The sequence below is a fragment of the Brassica napus genome, chromosome A9 (genome assembly GCF_020379485.1).
Source record: "Brassica napus cultivar Da-Ae chromosome A9, Da-Ae, whole genome shotgun sequence".
NCBI lineage: Eukaryota > Viridiplantae > Streptophyta > Magnoliopsida > Brassicales > Brassicaceae > Brassica > Brassica napus.
In genome coordinates, this window is record NC_063442.1 from 34,064,001 (window position 1) to 34,085,597 (window position 21,597).

Here is a 21,597-nt window from a genome sequence, read left to right on the forward strand (position 1 = left end):
GTTAAATATTCAAATTTATCATTGTTTGGTTATTATAATTGCATAAAATTTATTTCTATATTAATTTAATTAAGAAAAAAATAATTTAATAGAAAAGGTTGCATTACGTAAAAATGACATTTATTTTGTACCAATTTTTTTACGCAACGTTCTATGATTTTCACATGAATTAAGACACTTAATGCAATATCTTTTCTACCCTTCTCCATCAATTAATTGTCATATTTCGTAAGACACATTCCACTTTGAAAGAATAATAGTTTCATTTCTTTTTGGAAACGGCAACTATATTGTAGCAAAATAAATATTCTAAAACATCACTTAAGAGAAAATAGAAGGAGTATAATACAATGACACTTAGGATCTGATTGTTGACCATTCGGGAAACAAGAGAAACGAATAAAAAAATATATACGGGGATAAAATAGCAGAAATGAAAAGGAATGGTTTTTCCTTTTCAAATTTGACAAGAAATAATTTTGTTCTTTAATTCTCTACAAAAAAAAGAATGAAAGGGAATGAGAGGAAATTATTATTCCTTTGGAATAGAGATTTTTTTTAGGAACGTTAGGGAATGCATTATTCCTCGCCGTTCTCTGGTCACCATTCATACCCTTAATTTAAAACGAAATGGGAAATATTCACTACGCGTGCATTAATTTACTATCCTTTCTGTTTTTTTTTTTAAATAGTTATTTTTACAAAGAGTTCCAATTTATTTTCTAATGCAAGTTTTTTTTTACAAAAAAACGGTTTTAACCCTATTGTTTTTATGTATTAATTAGAAAATAAATTTATTTAGTGTGTAAATAAAGAATAAAATATTATTTTAAAATGATTTTCCAGTATGTGAGAAAATTATCAAATGACATTTTTTGTTAAATATGAGAGTATTAAAAAACAAGCATTGTCAATATCTTGTGTTGAGAAAATATAAACTTGTATGCACTTATATATGGAAATATTATTAAAATTCAGACGGAAAAGAACAAAGTTAAAAGCAAATGAATCTTTAACCTTTTCTTTTTGTCATTCAGACCTGTATGTCTGGCTACATATTGATGTTCAGATCGGGTATTTCAGATTTTGGTTCTATTTTGTATCATACCGTAGGTTCCATTTTAGTAAATTTGTAAGTACAAATTAGGTTCAGATATAAAATATTAGTTTTGGTTCTAGTTTGATCACATTTTAAAATTCATAAAGTAATCATATATCGTTTGGATTCGGGTTATATCAGTTTCTTTTGGATATACCTGAAGTAAAATATAAAATTTAAAAACAAAACATAAAAAATAAATATTTTGTTTTATATAATTGAGCATTTAAAGTACTTATTTAAATTTTAAATACTTAAATTTAGATATGTATATATATATATATATATATATATATCAAAATAAATATGGAATTGAATATTTGAAGTATACAATTATGTTTCAAATATTTATATTGCATATTAATTTGGACATTCAAATCGGTTTCTTTGGATATTTGTTTGGATTTTTCGAGTTATCCGTTCGAGTTCAATTAATAAAATTTTGAGTTTGGATTTCTTTTGTAATTTTTACATTTCTGACCAGATAGATACATATCGAGTTCTACGGTTCGGGTTCGGGTTCACTTTGGATTTTGGATTACAGATTTTATGTCCATGTCTAATTTCTTATGCAGGGCTTGCTACCCACAAAATCACTTATTGGTTATTTTTCTACAATGGATGAAAAGATTAAAATTTACGTTTTTTTGGAATTTGACAATTCGTAAAAACATTCATTTTCTTGAAAATTGTAGAACAAACATTTTGCTGTTCTATAACGTAACACAGAACAGCATTAAATTTGGAATGTTTCCAAAGCTACAAGAAAAAAGGATGCCATCTCTAACGAAAACAAAAGGTATTCTTCATGAAAAATACCATCTCTAAGTTATATAAGGTCGCAAAAATATTTGTATGAATATGAAGTTTAGGATCCAATATAACGATAAGCAGCTTGCATTTTATTGAATATATTAATGGACTGTTAGAAAAACGTCAACAATTTTTTTTAAAGAAAAACTTCACCAAAAGTCAAAAACTAAGTAGAAAATACAGAAGACAAACAAGGTATATGATATATGTAATTTTTGTTACTGTTAACTGCGGTGTGGAACGGAGGGGTTCGTAACATTCGAAGCCTAATGTTTTAGAGTATAAGTAGTACAGCTTTGCTGCATACAAAAGCTAGGTTCCGAATGGTGACTGCGGTTTGAGCGGTGCGGGACAAGCGGTTTAACTGGGATGCAGTTTTAACAGTTATAAAAACGTATAGATATAAAATATATGTAGAGATTTTTGTTACTGTTAATTGCGGTGTGGAACAGAGCGGTTGTAAACATTCGAAGCCTAAGATTCTTGTTCGTAACTAGTACTCACAAGTCAACAAAGTATCAATAAATAATCATCAAAACATGTCAGTTGTAATATTTAATTATGATTTATGAAAAAAAATCAGGCGTAGAAAATACAGAAGACAAACAAACAAGAAAGTAAAACGGATTCCTTGACTTATGTGCTATATATAGAAGTAAAACAGATTCCCTGACCTATGTGCTATATAGTCATCTTATAACATCTTAGAACGGCCATGCGTTCAATCATGATTAATACTTCCTATGTTTCAGTTTAGTCTAAAACCACCAATATTAAAAAAAATGTTACATTTCTAAAAGTAATATTCAATCAACAAATTCAACCAATTATAAAAAATCTAACATCCAATAATTAAAAATTACACTGAAAACTAACTTATATTTTGACAAAAAAATTGTCTAAAAACTAGCCGTATGCTTTGGAAGAAGCTTGTACAGTTTGGGAAGGGGTTTTGATTGATCAAAAAGAAAAATCTATTTCAACCGATATGCCCTTAGGCACGGCCATACATAATATAGAAATCACACTTGGAAAGGGTGAACAATTAGCTAGAGCAGCGGGTGCTGTAGCGAAACTGATTGCAAAAGAGGGAAAATCGGCCACATTAAAATTACCTTCTGGAGAGATCCGTTTGATATCCAAAAACTGCTATATAATATGAAACAAAAATACAAAGAAATAAAAGAATTAATTATATGAAAAAATGAAAACAAAAGAAAATGAGATTATTAAGGAAGTTGCGTTTTGTTGAGAATCAGATAAAATTTCTAGTATTTTCCAGTCACGTTTACTGTATATATAATATTTTTACTTCTGTCTTGTCCATGCATGTTCACAAATTTGTCTTTGCTTATTAATGTCAAACGTCATTCTCCATGATAAAAACAAAATCTGTTCTTTTCAAAAAAAATCTTGTTAGATATTGTTGTGTGTAATATTTTGCAATAATCTTCACACATATCAAGTTCCAGGCATGGGACTACACTAGCAAAATATGTGAAACTGTGATATATTTATTCACTATAGAAAATAATGCTAATTATCCACTTTAAAACTGTGATTCCTAATCGCTTTATTCGTAAACCCTAACGGCAATTTGGGTTTTTACTGATGGATTTCTCCAACGGTTCTAGCGATGGAATACTAGAAGATTAATGCGTCTACAATTATTATATGGGATGCATGTATACTGTTGGATCAAGTTCTCGGATAATTCATTATGCTAGATTGTCTTTAATAAAATATATTTAATTATCATAATAAATATATGTAATTTTTAATTTTTAATAACTTTTAATCAATAGATTCAATAAAGTCAATTTTTTTTTGAAGTTTACAATTTTTCAAAAAAAGAAAAAAAACACATTTTTCTAAAACATTTTTTTCTTCTAAAAAAACTATCTTAATGAAATGAAGAGAGTATAATATAATTTTGAGTGATGATGTGTGATAGCTGATAGAAAAAGTCAGCATGGTTTATTATTGATGTTGTTATGATAATAATTTAAGGATTCAAATGAATTGAATCTCCATAATTAACACAAAAAAGTATAAACATGTGTCGGTTTACTAAACCTCAAGCTATTAAATTAGTTTTGAGAGTGGAAGTGAACCAAACATTTGTGAAAAAGTGAAGAAAGAGAGGACAAGAAGAAGAAGACAATGTGAGCACTAATTACTTGTTCTGCTTGAACACCCCACACAGTCTTCCTAGAATATTCAGTTTTATCAGTATTTAATCAAAATACTATATTGTTAGCAAAACATATTTTTTTTGTTAAAAAGCATCTTTGAAAATTATTATGTATCAAATAAATTAAAAATATTTTCCATATTTATAATGGGGAAACATGTTTTATGTCGTGTAATATATTACACATGTAATATTCATAAATCAAAGTAGTAAGTTGTATTTTCCAAGCTCAAAATTTATAATTTTTACAAAATACGTGTTTTGCTACTTTGTATTAGGTGACTTTCTTGATTTGTGTTTTTATTATTCAAACAAAAAGATGAATTATATATAAAAATATGGCGACAAAAAGAAATGAGAAAACAAACTTAAAGCAATAACCCAAAACACATACAATATGGCCCAGTCAAGATTGGTCACTAAAATCCATTAGTACACTTACTATTCCCTGAAAAGGGTCTCCACCACGAAACTTGTTCGAAAAAAAAACGGAAAAAAACTGTCAGATTTATTTTGTTTCTTCGTTGGTGTCTCTTTGTTATCCCGACTTCTTCGAGGTTCATAGCGACCGAAACCTTAACGAAATCAAGAAAAGAAGAAGTTGTTTTCTGTTTATGAAAACAGTTCATTCTATTCGCAAAGTCAATCTATCTACTATTTATTAGGTTTGAATCTTAGATTTTGGTTTCTAATCATATATATTAAACAATTACGGTTTTGGTCGCTAATTTAGCTTCGTGTTACAACGTTCTTATGTTTATATATATTTTTATCTCTAATTGTAGCTCAGCCATCACCTGAGAATCTTTCAAGACACACAATCCAAAAGTAGTCTTTCTAGACATTGGAATGGTAAAGTATCTATTTCTTCCTTTGTTTTTTTTTTTAATTTTACCAAATTATGAAAACATAAGATAGTTCTAAGCTTTGGTTTTTTTTTTAAACGTTCCAATCCTTTGGAACCCAACAGAGTTTTTTAGTCTGGGCAAATTTGTTGTGAAGATTATTGAATCACCCAGTAGCTCCCCGAGATAGTTGGAGGTTCCCTTCAGACATGCTCGGATGCCTCTTCAAGTAACCGCTACTTATACATTGAGTTCACTAAATAATATGTTTGCCTGTGACAGATCGAATTGTTTTTTATGTTTGTCTTCAGGACTCAATTGTTGTCACTGCCGTATTTGAAGAAACCTTCAATTGTTGTCACTGCCGTATTTTATGTTTGTCTTCAGGACTCAATCATATCACCCTATTAAAGAGAAATATGATATAGTAAGAAACCTTAAGCTCAATATGAGAGAATAACGTAAGTTTGTAAGCAATATAAGAATTCATATAAACTTACTCTAGAATCCATCCGCAGCTGAATACTGCTTCCACAGCTGGATGATCTTAACCTTGACCTTCCACATAGACATGAAAGGCCTCAAATCAGAGATATTATTCATCGTCGCTTTTTTGTTTTGTTTTTGAGTTATGTTGCTCTGGTTTGGTGAATGAAGAAATGACTGACATCATACGCGGTTTATATAGGATGGAAAACATGCAATCAAAGAGAATATATGCGAAATCTAAGATAATAAATGGAATAAAGTTAGCTTGTCAATCAAGTATAACTCGTCCCATAATACATTCCCCGATTACCATATATTTTTCATTGATTTCATATTCTCTTAAAATTTAGTATTGACTTTGCGGATTGATCAGAAATGTTTACCATATATAAGAGTATTGTGGTTTATAAATAAAAATATAGTGAAGAATATATATACACTTACCTAAATTAAGAAGGCCACATCGTTCGTATTTAACATGCATTCAATTTAAGGCAATTAAAAGAGTAAAGTTAGCCTGTCAATCACTTAGAGCTCGTCCCATAATATATTCTCTGTTTACCATAGATAGGTCATTGATACAATATTATCTATAAATTTATTAGTGACTTGAGAAACAAACATAAACGTTACCATATATAAGAGATATTATGGGTTAGAACTAATCAATTTAGTGAAGAATATACACTTACCTAAACGTTTACCTTCGTATTAAAGAGACATACTTAAGTTAGTTATTAGGCTAGATACATCCCTTTATTATATTAATTGCATGAACCGGCATACAATTGTTTTGCAAATCCAAAGAAAGTGGTTTAAATTTTACAAATCTCGGTTTAAGGTTTAAACTTAAAAAATTGATATGAACTTTATTAAGCTAGATATTCTCCTTTCATAGAAAAACTTTGACATAGTTAAAAAGTTGTGTGAATATGAGAAAGAACAATGAATCTACTTTTTTGTCAAATGTATCTAAAATTGCGAAGTCATCGTTCTTTCTAAGTAGTTTTGTCTATTTGATTGTTTATCAACAAAATATATAATATGGCCGTCATGGATGCTAAATCGTGCAGGTTGAAAGAAAAAAAACTTATATGGCACTCTATTAGGCTAGATACATTAAAATCCAAAGAAAGTTATGTTGTTAAAAAGTGATGTTAATATGACAAAGAACAATGAATTTAGTTAGTTCAAATTTGACAAAAACAATGTGAAGTCACTGTTCTTTCATGATAGTTCTGTCTATTTGATTTTTTAGAATACATAAAATATATATTCTTTGAATTGTACGAACACCATCGTATGAAAGAAGAGTACTTCCCTATTAAAATTTTAATATAAAGTAATAATGTTCAAGAGTAACGATAATTATATATGGAAATGGCATTGGATGTAATTCTTCTAGTGAATAATGGGCAGTTAAACATATAGGCTGAGAATGAATATGGTGCTGCCACATCAGCATGACACCCATGTAAATAACTTAGACTTTGAAGGTTATTTTTTCAAAATGTTTCTCCATTAATAAGAAAGGGATTTAATCTTCAGCAAGTTTCAATATTTTCTCCTTACTCTTAGGATATACTCTATATGTTGTCTATATGTTGCCGAAAGTAAGATTTTTTAAAGTGTTCACGCTATTAAAAATTTAATAAATGTTTATAATTTAATTATTCTTTTACTTTATTATACATTTTCCAATAACTGTTCACCAATGAAATTTAATCAATTCAAATATTTTCATTTAATGTTTTTTAAAAATATAAAAAATACCTTAAACATATATAAAATCTATCTTTGTAGAACAAATAAAAAATCTAAAACATCTTACTTTGAAGAAGAGAGGGAGTATAAGAGTTCTTTTTATATAGCAACCAGAATAAATATTTCCATTTAAGGCGTCTACAATTGCTAACTCGAAAGGCAATCGTGACATCGACCCATAAAAAGATCCTCTACCATTCCAGCTCAACATCCAACCACTTGGACTTGGTGTAGAAGAGGAATCAGATTCTACACGACACAAGGAAGAGTTTAGGTCAAATTAATACACATTTATCACCTATGTTCAGATATTACGCATTTTGTTTGCCTTCTAGGTGACAACGACTATATTGACCCAAACTTTCGAGAAAAAATAGTTAAGACTCTAGACGTATAAAGTTTAAATAGTACCAAATGTGACATACTTATCTATCTATATAACCCATGATCAGCTGCCTGCTTTATTCATAAAAGTACAAAGACATTTTAAGTATGAGACATTAACTACGTATGAATAATTTATTTGATAGATAATTAAATACAGTACATTAATATGTGCGTTAAAGTAGAAAGTAAATAATTAATTATCTGTATCTTGTAGTATATATTAGGTACATCATTTGATCAACAAGAATTTGAGCATGAAAGGAATTTTTCTATATCCTAATTAACTGGATAAACTTCAAAATAAATAAATAGTGCTACAAAACCTGAATCTTATTTTTCATATATCTTCTCGGTTCTCCACAAGGTAGTACAATAATGCGAATATCAAGTGTTAGGTGTGTTAATTGATAAAGTTGGAGTACAATGATAGAGATTGATCCTATTTGTATCAGACGGACACGTAAGCTGTGTTTTCAAGAAACTGAGAATCAGAACCAAAGTATGTGTTAGATTACATACATGTAAGGATATTGCAATCCGATTCTAAATCTACTGCGGTTGGGACCATGAAAACACTCATACATGTTTTTTTTTTGAACTAACACTCATACATGTTTTAAAAACGAAATAATATATATTACGTACTGCAATTGTAAAATGAAACAATATTATATTCTACTTCTTTTTATGTAGACTAACACATCATAAGAACAATAAAATAAGATTCGAAGAAGTTATTGAACATGGGTGATTGAACATAGCATTTATAACTTCAACTACAAGAGAAGAAGTAGATCATTGTTTGTGATTTGTCAAAAGTGTGGTCCAGTTTTGACAACTTATATAGATGATGAGATCTTTATCATACATTTTTTTTCTTTTTGCTAGGAATGTTAATATTTCATAAATGAAAGTGGAAAAGGTTACAAGTTATGCATCCTATACAAATGATTTCTTGGCAAAAAAAGTAAAAACAAGAAAGCATTAAGTTAAGCAGTTAAGCAAGCAGCTGTCATGGCCATTAATCTAAATCAGCCAGTGTTGCATAATGTTCTGGAACCGACGCCGTCTTTTTCTGGCATGAATGGTGTTGATGATCGATCATCTTTCTTCTTTCATACATATTACTAATAACAACCTGGATATATATCCTGATTATCCACCATTAATATATGCAAAACCATTGTGCTTTGTGCATTGAGTTTACTTGGATAAGCATGGATTCTAGTTTCAGTTTGTTATTGTAAGAGTATTGATTCTAGAACATTGTAGATTATGCTTTTATCGATAATGTGCAAGAAGCCATAAAATTGACATTAATCGTGTACGATGTGACTGGAAAAACACTTCTGGATCAAGAAGGCTATGATCAAACAGATACATGCATGCATGAAACCTGAAATAAGCAAAGGAAAAATTGTCAAGAATAAAAATATATAAGAGTGCATTAACAGAGTAATGACTTGATCAAGAGAATTTATAATCCAACTCACTCTAATATCGCAACTTGATCTTTACAAGAAATATTGGAACTATAATATATACCTTTGTTGCGGATAATGTGGGGCATGCACACTAGCTAGACTCGTTCTCATAGACGTTATTCCAAATAAAGACTGTATCTTTCTTTTTAGTACTACTTCTTGGTTGATTGTATCCATGGATCTTCCCCATTTGCATATACTGTCAGTGGTAAATAACCAAAAATAATATATAAGGTAAGAAGAATCTTATCTCACGCATTACTCAAATTTGGAGATCAAAACCTTGTTGAGGCTGAATAATACCGTACTATTTCTAAGAACATTTCAAGCAAAAACTTATCATCAGCAAAGTATTCAACTTACCTTGAGACAAAAGAATCAGTTTCGTCAAGGTTTACAAAAGAACCAGTTTCGACAACACTGCCTACAATGATCTGAAACCGAGAATGGCTCTACAAGATTGCATATTAAAGGAGTAACATGAAACCCTAGTGGTCACTGACAGTCCATAACCGCTGAGACTTTTTAGTACGAATGACCAAATGAGCCTAACACGATGGACCTAGCCATAAGTGAGGTTATAGAGGAGAGAGACACCTCTTGGTGATAGATAACCCTATTTGTTTTTGGTCTCTGAGATCAACTTTTCTAATTATTAGTGTCACTAAGAAGATATTTCCACGGTTCCACATAAATAAAAAATTTGAGCTTCGTTTTACAATAATGCAAGTTTAATGTTTGTAATGTATTTTTTGTAACCTGTTTACTTTTTTTATTCATGTTGATTAAGACAATTACTATTAAAGTAAATTAAAAAATTCGAAACTGAATTAGGATTAAAGAGTGTTATTTTTAGTATTGTAAATTTATTCTAAAAATGTGTGTAAAGTTCAAAAAATTTATATTTGTGGAACAGAGAGAGAGAGAGAGAGAGTAAACAGAAAGTATAAAATTAAATAACTAAAATCAAATACTTTTAATATAATTATTCATTAATTAAGAAAATAAAACATTAAATTAATTAAAATCAAATACTTTTAATATAATTATTCATTAATTAAAATCGAACACACGTGCGTGTGTGTATATAAATCAAAACCCTCAAGCTAAGGATACCCTGAAGCGTTGTTAGTGTAGAAATTTGAGAGGAAAAATATGTTGGAACCGCTTTCATTATTTGTCGGCTCAATTCATGTTGGAGAAGTGATTTTGATACTGCTAGAACAAGGGATTCCGGAACAAGTATCCCGAAGGTTCCCAAAGAAAATAACCAAAAGAATTGAAGTACTAGAAGACAAGATCAGTGCTCTGCCTGACGATTTGCTCGTGCAAATATTGTTGCTGGTCCCAACAAAAGATGCAGTAACTACCATGATTTTATCAAAACGATGGAGGTATATTTGGACGATGGTGCCAAAGCTTGACTATCTGAATGATCATGGTATTCACAAAGTAGGTTTCCTTGATTTTTTATTCGGAGATAGTTATCAACGGTGGTTTTTACGGTTTATTGATGAGTCATTATTACGAGTCCACAAGGCACACCTGTATTAGAAAAATTAGCTATAGAACTCGGTCCAAGATGTAAATGTTGACGTTGGAAAGTGGATTGAAAAAGCAGTTAACAGAAAGGTGCATGAGATAGAGTTCATACTCAGGTGGTCTGCCGAGCATACTAGCTTGCCTAAGAGACTTTACACATGCGATACACTCGTGTTCTTAAGTCTTTCCGAGAAGATTCTCGTGGATGTTCCTTCTCTGGCTTGCCTCCCATCCCTGGAAGATCGTGAACTTCACTCTGTGGTTTACAAAGATGAAGATTCTCTTGCTCGGCTTTTATCAAGTTGTCCTAATCTCAATTATTTGAGTGTAGAACGACGTGATCTCCAAGACAACGTGAAACTTTTCAATATAAAAGCTCCATTATTAGAAAGCTTATCCTATGTGTATGTGGAGTTAACATCACACAACGAAGGTGGGCGGACTTTTGTTATAGATTGTCCCGCTTTAAAGGAAATCTCCATCGCTGATTACTCGGGGGACTCTTGCTTCGTTGAGAACAAACCTCACCTTGACAAGGCATTTATCAGCGGTTTTTGTAACCCTGATGACAAGTTTGTGGCATGTCTTTCCTCAGTCATAAATCTCGAGTTAGTTTTGAACTTTGCAACGGTATGCAATGCTCTCTTTTTTTTTTCATTTTCATCAGCATTATTACATTTCTTATGGTTTTTCTTTTTACTTATGTGTTGTTGTGTTGTTCATTGCAGTTTGCGTGGTTTAACACTATTAGCTTCTCACAGCTTCTGGAATGTAAGACAACACTTGTAGACAATCTAGACTGGTTACAACCACTAATGTTTTTGCTTCAAAACTCTCCTAATTGAGTAGATTATGATTCAAAATCAAATCATCATAGTCAACTAAACATTACAGACAATCCCACCAATTCAACTCTTTGAACCTGATCGTCTCTCCATTGCTGAGAAAAGCTCTCCTGCAAACAGATTACTTACCAAAAAATCCTCTATGTAATTATAATTCTCCGGCACAAGTTTCTTAAACTTGAGATACTGCTCCTCCGCCTTGTCTTCCTTGTTCAGCAAAGTGTAGATAGCTCCTTGACAAAAATAAGGCCAGAAATCTCCTGGCTCTTCTTCCGCAAGCTCTTGGTAAAGCTTCAGCGCTTCACCATGTTTCCCTCTAACCACACGAATCTGAGCCATAAGAAGCTTAAACCCACGATACTCCTTGTCCCTATTCTCCTTTCTGCAACTCAGCATTGCTTCCTCGATTATACTCTCTACTTTTTTCCAGTCAAGACCTTCATCGGAAGAAGCCATACACAAGCCGTGATGAGCTTCAGGGCGAAGAGGGTCTTTCGCTAGAATCTCTTGGTATACGCTTTTAGCTGATTCTTTATCTCCGCTGTATAAAAAGCATTTGGCTTTCTGAACCGGCCACTTCGGTTCGTCCGGTTCAAGTTTTATCAGACGGTCGGTTAGTTTTGTAGCGTCTGTGAACTCTCCAGATCTGAATTTTACCTCCATTAAAGAACGGAGAGTGTCGACGTCAGCTGCTAATTGCTCTTCGAGGGCTTTTTCTTTTTCTTCCATGGTGTTCGGAGGCCTGACGGGGGCTGCGATGGCCGGGGGTTTGAGGGAGAGGAGAGCAGCGGCGGTTGTTAGAGTGATGCATGTGGACTTGAGGAAGCGGAAAGGAGCGGACTTTTGGAGAGGGATGAGGATGAAGTTTTGAGATTTGGAAGAAGAAGAAGCTTGGAGAGAAGGGTATTTGAAAGAGGGGTTTGGTCGGATTGAGAGTGAGGGTTGTTTCGGGAAGGATGAAGAGTTGTGAGTGAAGGGAAGGTGGGATGGCTGGTGATGAAGCTGTAATCTTCCCAGGGAGTACATGATTGTGATTGTGGGGAGTGATGAACCTTCAAACCCTTTGTTCAGTAAAGAGAGATCTGAGGAAGAAGGAGAATGAAGATCATGGATCCTGTCTGTAATGATTTTCATTTTAGACTTGTGGGCTTTAAAAAATATAGCTGTTACTTTAAAAAATTTAAAAGCTCAACAAAAACAATTTAGAAGTTTTTGACTGTTATAAATCGATATCATTAAAACCGAATTTCTAATAGGATTTTTTTGAAATCTTATCTATCAAAATAGAATTCATAACTTATTTTATATGTGATTTTTTATTTGAACCATCATTGAATTTTTTTATTAAATATAGTTTATTAAGACTAATAATATATAGAATATATGAACTATTTTAATCATAATATTTTTTGAAATTTTTTCATTTTAAATATAAATATATTTATTTAAAAAATTCATATAGATCTATTTTAAAAAATTTTCACAAGATCTTCATTTTCAAAAATTTTATTAAATATTTTTGATAGGATATAATTATTATTGTATTTGAAAATAGTAGTATAAACATTAAAGTATATTATTAACGTTAAAAATATATACCATTAATAATGTAAAAAATATCTATGTATATAAAAATGAAAACAAAATACCCGCGGTGTTGCCCAAGTCAAGATCTAGTATTACATTACAATACCGGTTACCACTGACATTTAATTTTAATATAAATATTATTTATTTAAATTAAACAACATTATATTCCTAATATTTTTGGCAACTAATAGTATCCTTATTTTGTAAATAATATTAATTCTAATTAATGCAAATTATACTTTCTATTTAAAGTGAATATCATTTTTTCGAATGTTAAACAATAATATGCACGGAAAATGATATTCATTTCAAATAGAAAATATTATTTGCATAAAAATTAGAATTATAAAAATATTATTTACTCTATCATTTTGTACATAATATTGATATGCTAATTTCGAATGTTCAGATTTTTAAAAAATTTATAATAAAATTAAATTTTAGCACTAAAACAAATAGAAATACAAATTTATCATAAGTTATTAATAATTTAAAAAATTAATATTGCTATATCAATAAATTTTGTTTACTTATTACCAATATTTTTACAAATGACATAATAAAACTTTTCATCAAAAGTCTAAGAAATTATAAGTTTCTTTCGATTTTATATAATATAAAACTGTTAGTTATTATTATATTTGGGTTTTTAGCGGATCATCTGATATCAAATTGTGGGCTAATAGTAGAGTTTTAGATTTTTTTGCAGGTTTTTATTAGATAAATTAAATTATTTTATCAAAGTCGAATCGGTCGATGAATCTATCGGTTCAACCACTCTCTCGATTGGATATGAAAACATTTTTTTGAAAATTAAACACTCTGATATAACAAAACAAATTGAAACACTAATAGAACAACTTTTAAATATTTGTTTTCTAATAAAAAATATAAGTTCAATCAAGTTTTATCAAAATGGTAAAAATATATCTTCATGATATCGCTCAAATTACCCTAGAGCAATCTTTTCTCTCAAATAAGAGATCAAATTGTAGTATTCAGAGACTGAATTCACATGGAGCATGGACACACAGTAAATTCTAGAAATCAAAGATTAAGCTAAGTAATAATTATTAAAGCTGAAAATAAAATAGTAAACAACTGAATTATTGTTATAAGATATATGAGATGAAAGCTAAACTTAGGTTTTCAGTCAATCAGAAATATCAGTTATATATGTTGAGGGTTTGTTATAAACTATCCTAAAACTTGAATGCAATAGTAAGATAAATATTCAGCTCTCGCTGCGAGTCTAATCAAATAATAAGTCCTATGTTCCAGTTTCCGCACATTTCTTTAGACAAACGTTAACGTCCTAATCAATATGTTCACTAGATGATTAGACCAGCTCTCGCATGCGCCTAAAAACCTAGTTCATCACAATTATTATTATGTAAAGAACCTACTTTCGTATTTGTTTATAATCCTAAATTCAGGGTTCTAGTTAACTACTTAGAACACAAGCAATAAGATCAATTCTGTTGAATGATCTTAATTAAATCACCCTACTAATTCTATGTTATCAATAATTCACCAAAACCCTAAGTCTAACGAGATGAGTACTTAGACATAGTTAAGTAAAGTGTAATCAATGACTAAATAAATTGCATAAATAAATAAGGTAAAAGTGTTGGAGTTCCAATACAAAATCTTCGAGGGAGTTATCTCCAAAAGCTACTAAATAAAAATCCTAAGTAATATGGCGTTAAATAAATGTGCAAGGTGGTGTTTTGCCTAAATAATGGCAAACACTATAAATACTAAGTATAAAGTCAATCAGTGGCATTTTAGTAATATGTAGATTTTCTGGGTTTGAATCGGCTTGAATCAAGTCGAGCCCGTCTAATCGCTCGGGTGTCGAGCTACACCAAAGAAGAATGTCGATCGATACTTCTTCTGAATCTCAGCTCTAACTTCTGATTTCTCAGCTCTAAAATGCTACATTAACTTTGCATTGTTTTAAAACATGTCTGGATCTGAAAAAACTTTTAATAAGCTCCAAACATAATATAATAAACCTAAAAATGACTTATACTACGGCTATAAACTGGGAAATTTCATAGTATATCACATAGCTTTAAGAAAACGGGTTAAAAACCAGTATAGATTTATGATTCAAGATCCCACCAATGCCCTCTTGCTATGTAATAGAGGCTCTATTATAGAGCTGCCTCAAGATTCAAGATTGATCTGTTCGAGAAAGCTATAGAAGATAGCACACTGACTCTCAATCTTCAGCCACGGCATCGAGCTAGAACTGATTTTTAAGAACCGGTATAAACCAACCGGTATAAACCGACCTAGCTAGAACTGATTTTTAAAAATTGGTGTGCTTGTAATCAATTTTTATTTGGTTTCAAAATTGGTGCGGTCAGAAACCAGACGCGCTCTCCGAATATTATTGCGTTTCTGTCTTTGTTGGGCTTCAAGTCTCACGCTCCAGCAACTCGATTAAGATAAATATCATGAAGCACACTTTGCAAGATGACACACATTGTAACATTGACTTTGAGTGTAAGTAACTGTAATAACACTTTCAAACCGCTACGGAACAACCTTGGTGGTGGGAGACCGAACCCAATAAAACAAAAATAACAGACACACGAAATAAGGTGCACAGGCATTTCCCTCTTTTTCTTTTCATTTCTATACATGAAATTATGTATAACATGACTACATTAAACCCCAAGAAAAGTGAAGCAACCAGAAGCTGCAGATTCTTTTTATCCAAACATTCATCAGCTGTTTCTTCTTTTACTAGTTCTTGTGGTTATATAAAAATGGACCAGGGTTTGGGTTAAAGGGAATACTCTGTTCTCGGCTTCGTGTGAAGAAGGGATGGTTCAGTGCTTCTCTTGCCTTGAGCCTTGCCGCTGGATCATATCTAAGCAGCCCTTGTAACAGATCTATCAGATCACCCGCCGAGTGATCCACATGCTGCATGATCAAGTTCTGCACAAGTTTAAATTAAAAACATGGAGTTCAGCACAGATGAGTGGATGTCAATTCCAAAGTTATTTAATTTTGATACTTATAAGAGATTATTTACCGGTAACCGGGGAAGTTTCCACACTGCTTTCAAGCTGTCTCTCGACGTCGCACCTTCAGGCCAATGTAACTTTGCACCTCGCCTGAAGTATCTCTCCGAGCGCCGGCTGCAGGAGAACCGTTTTGATTTTTGATATAAGAAATTAAAAAAATTCACTTTCATATCCTCTGCTGTTAATAGGATAGGACTTATAGTTCTTACTCGGCTCTGAGCACCATATGAGGTGGCAATGGTCCTAGGACCCTTTCCATCATGGCCAAATGTTCCAAGTTTTCATGCGTTTGGAAAAGCGCCTCTCCCTGCAAAATTTATTCAGAAAACATATATTTATATTATCTACACAGATGTAACATAAAAAAACATGAAAAGAGAAAGTTACTCACCGAACAAAGTTCAACAAGTATGCAACCAATACTCCACAGGTCACATGGATAGTTCCATCCAACCCCTGCAACAAAGTTCCATACTATTAAATACTACAAATAAATATTATGTACACAGAGGTGTCAAAAAGTCATAAGAGTTAAGTTTACCTAGGATAACTTCTGGTGCGCGGTAATGCCTTGTGGATACGATATAGTTATGGTCTTGATGTTCAAAGGTTGTACTTCCAAAATCAATGAGCTTTATGGCACTTGACTTTGGCAGATTCTTGAAGTATGATCCATCTTTCGTGGGCCGTGATAGAAACTAGATTTTCATCACCACAAAGGAAAAAAAAACTTGAGTTATACTAGTTCCTTCATTGATACATATCACACAAGCCATAAACCTAAATGTGTCCAGCTTAAAGATGATTTGATTACTCACCTTATAATCAGGTATTTTGATATATTCAGACGACACCAGAAGAATGTTCTCCGGCTTCAAATCTGTGTGAATCAGCCGTAAATCGTGCATATCTGTCAGAATAGAATGAGAAAAGTCTCAGTACACTTAGTAAACAAAAGTCTTCAGAAATACTGTCGAAGCAATTTGGATTCCATGGAAACTGCAGTATCAAAAGATTAAGAAATAATCACTAATGCCTAAGTCTTGTATCAGAAATTAAAATGACTTGATTGCACTAATGGACAACTAACTATAAAGAAGAATGGGTCAAGGAGAATAGTCCACACACATGCTACAGACTCCAAAAGTTGTCTGCCAAGCTCCCGAACAAGGTCAATAGGAAATGAACGGTAGCTGTTTTTGCGGAGAAAATCATATAAGCTTGGCCCAAGCTTCTCAAACACCTGTTGAACACCATTTAAAACCCATCCGCAACTTCTTTTAACTCACACAGTACTCAGGGCGTGATTTCCCCTCAAACTTATCAAGGATAAACAGAACTTACAATACAAATATGATTACGATAGTCAAACCAATTCCGTATTTGCACACAACTGCAAGGAATGGAAGAGCTTATCCCAAAATGCAAAAAAAAAAAACTTAACACTAACCAAAGAATTAGTAAAAGAGAAAAGAAAGATTCTCACCGAGAACCACCAACGTCATGCCTTGTAAGCCTCTGCAGCACGTCGATTTCAATCATAGCAGCTTCACGATACTTGTTTACAGACCGTATAACTTTGATAGCCACAGCTTCTTTGTTTTTATTATCAAAACATTCCAATACTTGTCCAAATGTACCTGTAAGAATACAATCCATTGGATGATGAGATTACAAATCTTCTCCATAAGCAAAGAAGTAAACTAACCTTCACCCATTTTGCTGAGAATTTGATCTGCACGCACAACAGAACAGGTCATGTCAGTGTAACGTAGTTAACCCCCATGATAAAGTCAGTGAAACAGAGTACATAAGACTCACATCGTGGGGTCAACGTATCTCCAACGACAAAGACAAAGTGACCATCTTTATCATCAGGTCTCCAGGGAGGAGAGCCCTGACGAGGAAAGCCATTATAAAACATGTTCGGGTACACAAAACTGGGAGCTACTCCACTCGCAAACTCTTGACCATAGTACAACGGTGGATGAAATACCTGAAGCAATACAACAATCACACACCCAGTTGTAAAAATACTTTAAAAATCAAAACTTTAAGACAAGAAACGAAGACAATTGAATCGAATTGCAAAAAAAAAGAATCAAGGTATAGCTTTTTTGGTAAGTATGCAGACGATTCGTTACCGTGGGTGGAGGAGGAGGGGGTGCAGCATCCCAAGCCAAACGGGGCCGTTTCCTCGGACGCTTATCGACGATCCGTTGAGTTTCCAAGATCATCGTGATCGAGCTAGGTTTCTCACGATGCACACTGCTTTGCATTAAAGGGTTATTATAAACGCAAATCCTGAGCTGAAATCAAAAGCCCATGTACGATGAACATTGAGGATTGATTCGAATCGAATTAAGGAGATAAGATTCTGAAATTCGAAAACCCTTAAAAAAATCTTCAATTGTGAGATCTATCTATCTCAATAGGTAACTAAAAAAGGTGGGAAAAGTAACAGAAAAAATATATATATATATAAAAAAAAAAGAATAAAGTTAATGTAGCTTAGAAACTAACCGTCGCTCTCGCAGATTGAATTTAAATGAGAATCAGATCGGAAAATACGAAATGCTATCTTCACTAAATTGTAATTCGAGCAACAGGAAAAAAAAATCTCAGGGGAAAGATTTGACAGCGAAAGAGACTGAAAAGAAATAATAAGAGAGAGAAAACAGAAGGAAGAAAGCGAGCGAACCAGGGAAGGAGACGGCTAAGGAGAGAGAGGCTTTACGAAGATTTTAATGGGCTTTTATTAAAGCCCATTTCATTAAATATCTGTCAGCTAAAGAACGACATGAAGTTTAATCATGCCTAGATACAAACAACGCGGAGTTTAGTTATCAGAACACCGAATCAACACGATTGTGGATAGCGAGCGAACCAGAGGCTTTCCGTAGTCTTTAATGGGTTTTCTATTAAAGGCCTCTGTTGACTAAGAACGACATGAAGTTTATCATGCCGGGGAAAAACAACCAGGAATGTAGTTATTAAACAGCACGATGTTTATTTCAGAGTCTCCTGATACGTAGGCGAGAGTTCGAACAAAGAAAAAAAAAATCTGAAGTAGCCATGGAGATAGCCGCCGCTAGCACTGTCTCCGTCGCGCCGCAACCGCCTCGACTAACGAATGCCTTTTCCAGGAAGCTTAGTTCCGTCTCTTCGCTTTCGTTCGGTTCCGTCGAGAGAAAATACTGCCTTGGAAACGCTAAGCTTCGCGTGTCTGCGTCCTCCTCCGTTGACGTCGTCACCGCCGAGAAAATATCTCCGGCGAGTTTTCTCGACAAGAGAGAAACCGGAGGAGTTCTTCATTTCGTGAAGTATCATGGCCTCGGCAACGACTTCATCTTGGTAAATGCATCTGATTCCAATACAAGTTTTTTAAAAATCAAACCTTTTGTTTTGGGCATTTAAAAAATCAAAACTTTTGCTTTGGGCATTTCAAAAAAATCAAGACTTTGTTTTTGGGTTCTTCTCGTTAGGTTGATAACAGAGACTCATCGGAACCTAAGATAACTCAAGAGCAGGCGGCGAAGCTGTGCGATAGAAACTTCGGTGTTGGTGCCGATGGAGTGATTTTCGCAATGCCGGGAGTCAATGGTACTGATTACACCATGAGGATATTCAACTCAGATGGAAGCGAACCAGAGGTGGGGCCTTTTCAGTTATGATATGTTTTGTGTGAGTTCTTGTTGCTCTTGAAGTTCAACAGGTCTTCTTCTTTTTTTTTTGTCTTGTAGATGTGTGGTAATGGAGTTCGATGCTTTGCAAGGTTCATTGCTGAGATTGAGAACTTGCAAGGGAAAAACAGGTACTCTTTGTCTGTATTGAGAGATGTTTAGTCATGATTGCTATATTTAAACCACTGTTCTAAAAATCGGTTTAGGCGTGCAAATCGAACCTAAACGAAACAATTTTTCTTTCAAGATTTAAAAGAAAATTGGTCTAGGAGTTTAGAAAATCAGTCTAGGCACCCGTCGAATCAGTAATTCTCTGTAAAGCGCTTAATTACCGCCTAACATTGATATAAACTCTAATTGTCTTTCTATTTTGTTTTGGGTAGTTTTACAATACATACTGGAGCTGGCCTGATTGTTCCTGAAATTCAAGATGATGGACAGGTAAACCATCTCATATTAGGTTTAGTCAATGTATGGGTGAGGCAAAGCTTGGGTACTGATTGATATGGGTACTACAGGTTAAGGTTGATATGGGCATACCTGTTCTTAAAGCACAAGATGTGCCCACGAAGTTACCTGGAAACAAAGGTGAAGCTGTTATTCAAGCAGAACTAGTTGTTGATGGAGTAAGCTGGAATGTGACGTGTGTTAGTATGGGCAATCCTCACTGTGTCACTTTTGGTACTAAGGGTGGACCGGTTGGTAATTTTTTGCACTTGCTAGACTTATCATTCTGTATTTATTTTTTATCAATACACGGAGTTTTTTTTCTCATTGTTTTGTAATTTTCCTTGTGTCAGAACCAGAAACTGAAAGTTGACGATTTGAACTTGCCAGAGATTGGTCCAAAGTTCGAGCATCATGAAATGTTTCCAGCTAGAACCAACACAGGTTAGTGGAGATTCATTTAGAAGATCTATCCAAATATCTCTGTCATATCATGGATTGAGTTTTATCTGCAGAATTTGTGGAAGTCTTATCACGTTCTCATTTAAAAATGCGTGTCTGGGAGCGTGGAGCAGGTCAGCTAATCGTTCAAATCATAATTTCTCAGTAGATTATCACCTCTCTCTATGTTTCCTTACAAGCTTAAGCATAATTAAAAAAAAAAAAATTGACAGGAGCGACTTTGGCATGTGGAACTGGAGCTTGCGCTCTGGTTGTTGCAGCAGTCCTTGAAGGTCGAGCCAACAGGGTAAGCTTGGAATTTGAGAATTAAAGAACTGGATACCAGTTTTGCCAAGTTGTATCATTATTAGTTTATATATTCAATAGGGTGGAGCTAGCTCCTAGTCTTACTTCCATATATATTATTTACATGAATCATGCATATGATAGTTTAGGGAAATATATGTTGTACTCTAGATAAACTCAAAGTTTGGATTAGCGTCTTAATTTTCATTTCTTTTGTATACTAATCTGATGGTCATGGTGGAACAGAAATGCACGGTGGATCTACCGGGCGGACCATTGGAGATAGAGTGGAAGCAAGAAGACAACCATATCTACATGACGGGTCCTGCAGAAGCTGTCTTCTACGGATCAGCTCTGGTCTAAGGGGTCCTTCACGGTCAATGACTTGTCGTCCCTCATCGTTGTTGTTCTTTTGGGATCTATGTGTTGTAGTCTAAAGCGCTCTAAGCTCTTACATTCCCCACCTAGATTGTTCTTCACGGAACTGATTCATGAATATTGTTTTATGTAACTTTTACCATGTCAAGACAAATATGAACTTTTATTGCAACCCTCCTTAGTCATGGTTCTTGAAATAATATAAGTTAGCTTAGTTACTCGACAACCAACGTGAATGTAACATAAGCA

The 21,597-nt window shown here is 33.1% G+C and overlaps 4 protein-coding genes and 1 long non-coding RNA gene across 7 annotated transcripts; 3 read left to right on the plus strand and 2 right to left on the minus strand.

Annotated features, from left to right (window-relative positions):
* Positions 1 to 1,545: 1,545 nt before the first annotated feature.
* LOC106364111 lies at positions 1,546 to 6,606 on the plus strand. The gene is made up of 3 exons (XR_001273114.3): positions 1,546 to 4,771; positions 4,892 to 4,958; positions 5,077 to 6,606. It is a non-coding gene; the product is annotated as an uncharacterized LOC106364111 (long non-coding RNA).
* Positions 6,607 to 10,482: 3,876 nt separating this feature from the next.
* On the plus strand, positions 10,483 to 11,462 carry LOC106362708 (putative F-box/FBD/LRR-repeat protein At1g22000). The gene is made up of 3 exons (XM_022691647.1): positions 10,483 to 10,516; positions 10,697 to 11,247; positions 11,346 to 11,462. Exons 1-3 carry the CDS (start codon positions 10,483 to 10,485, stop codon positions 11,460 to 11,462), a joined length of 702 nt encoding a protein of 233 aa, XP_022547368.1.
* Positions 11,385 to 12,807, minus strand: LOC106366143 (protein SLOW GREEN 1, chloroplastic-like). The gene has a single exon (XM_013805705.3). The coding sequence runs from the start codon at positions 12,594 to 12,596 to the stop codon at positions 11,526 to 11,528; it is 1,071 nt and encodes a 356-aa protein (XP_013661159.1). The 5' UTR covers positions 12,597 to 12,807; the 3' UTR covers positions 11,385 to 11,525.
* Positions 12,808 to 15,528: 2,721 nt separating this feature from the next.
* On the minus strand, positions 15,529 to 18,837 carry LOC106366139 (serine/threonine-protein kinase AFC1). Of its 2 annotated transcripts, none has more exons than XM_013805702.3 (13): positions 18,617 to 18,837; positions 18,238 to 18,402; positions 17,915 to 18,089; positions 17,802 to 17,828; positions 17,580 to 17,733; positions 17,438 to 17,486; positions 17,222 to 17,336; positions 16,912 to 17,003; positions 16,635 to 16,791; positions 16,485 to 16,549; positions 16,303 to 16,400; positions 16,102 to 16,207; positions 15,529 to 16,004 (listed from the first exon to the last, which is right to left on the minus strand). In XM_013805702.3, the coding sequence occupies exons 2-13, from the start codon at positions 18,370 to 18,372 to the stop codon at positions 15,810 to 15,812; spliced, it is 1,368 nt and encodes a 455-aa protein (XP_013661156.1). In that variant the 5' UTR covers positions 18,373 to 18,402; positions 18,617 to 18,837; the 3' UTR covers positions 15,529 to 15,809. The 2 variants fall into 2 exon arrangements, with proteins under 2 accessions (XP_013661156.1, XP_013661157.1); XM_013805703.3 differs by having other exon boundaries at positions 18,238 to 18,361; positions 18,617 to 18,818.
* Positions 18,838 to 19,086: 249 nt separating this feature from the next.
* Positions 19,087 to 21,520, plus strand: LOC106366141 (diaminopimelate epimerase, chloroplastic). Of its 2 annotated transcripts, none has more exons than XM_013805704.3 (9): positions 19,087 to 19,447; positions 19,579 to 19,746; positions 19,837 to 19,907; positions 20,160 to 20,217; positions 20,295 to 20,474; positions 20,577 to 20,667; positions 20,739 to 20,798; positions 20,898 to 20,971; positions 21,217 to 21,520. In XM_013805704.3, exons 1-9 carry the CDS (start codon positions 19,169 to 19,171, stop codon positions 21,331 to 21,333), a joined length of 1,098 nt encoding a protein of 365 aa, XP_013661158.1. In that variant the 5' UTR covers positions 19,087 to 19,168; the 3' UTR covers positions 21,334 to 21,520. The 2 variants fall into 2 exon arrangements, with proteins under 2 accessions (XP_013661158.1, XP_048597072.1); XM_048741115.1 differs by having other exon boundaries at positions 19,109 to 19,447; positions 20,583 to 20,667.
* Positions 21,521 to 21,597: the final 77 nt, after the last annotated feature.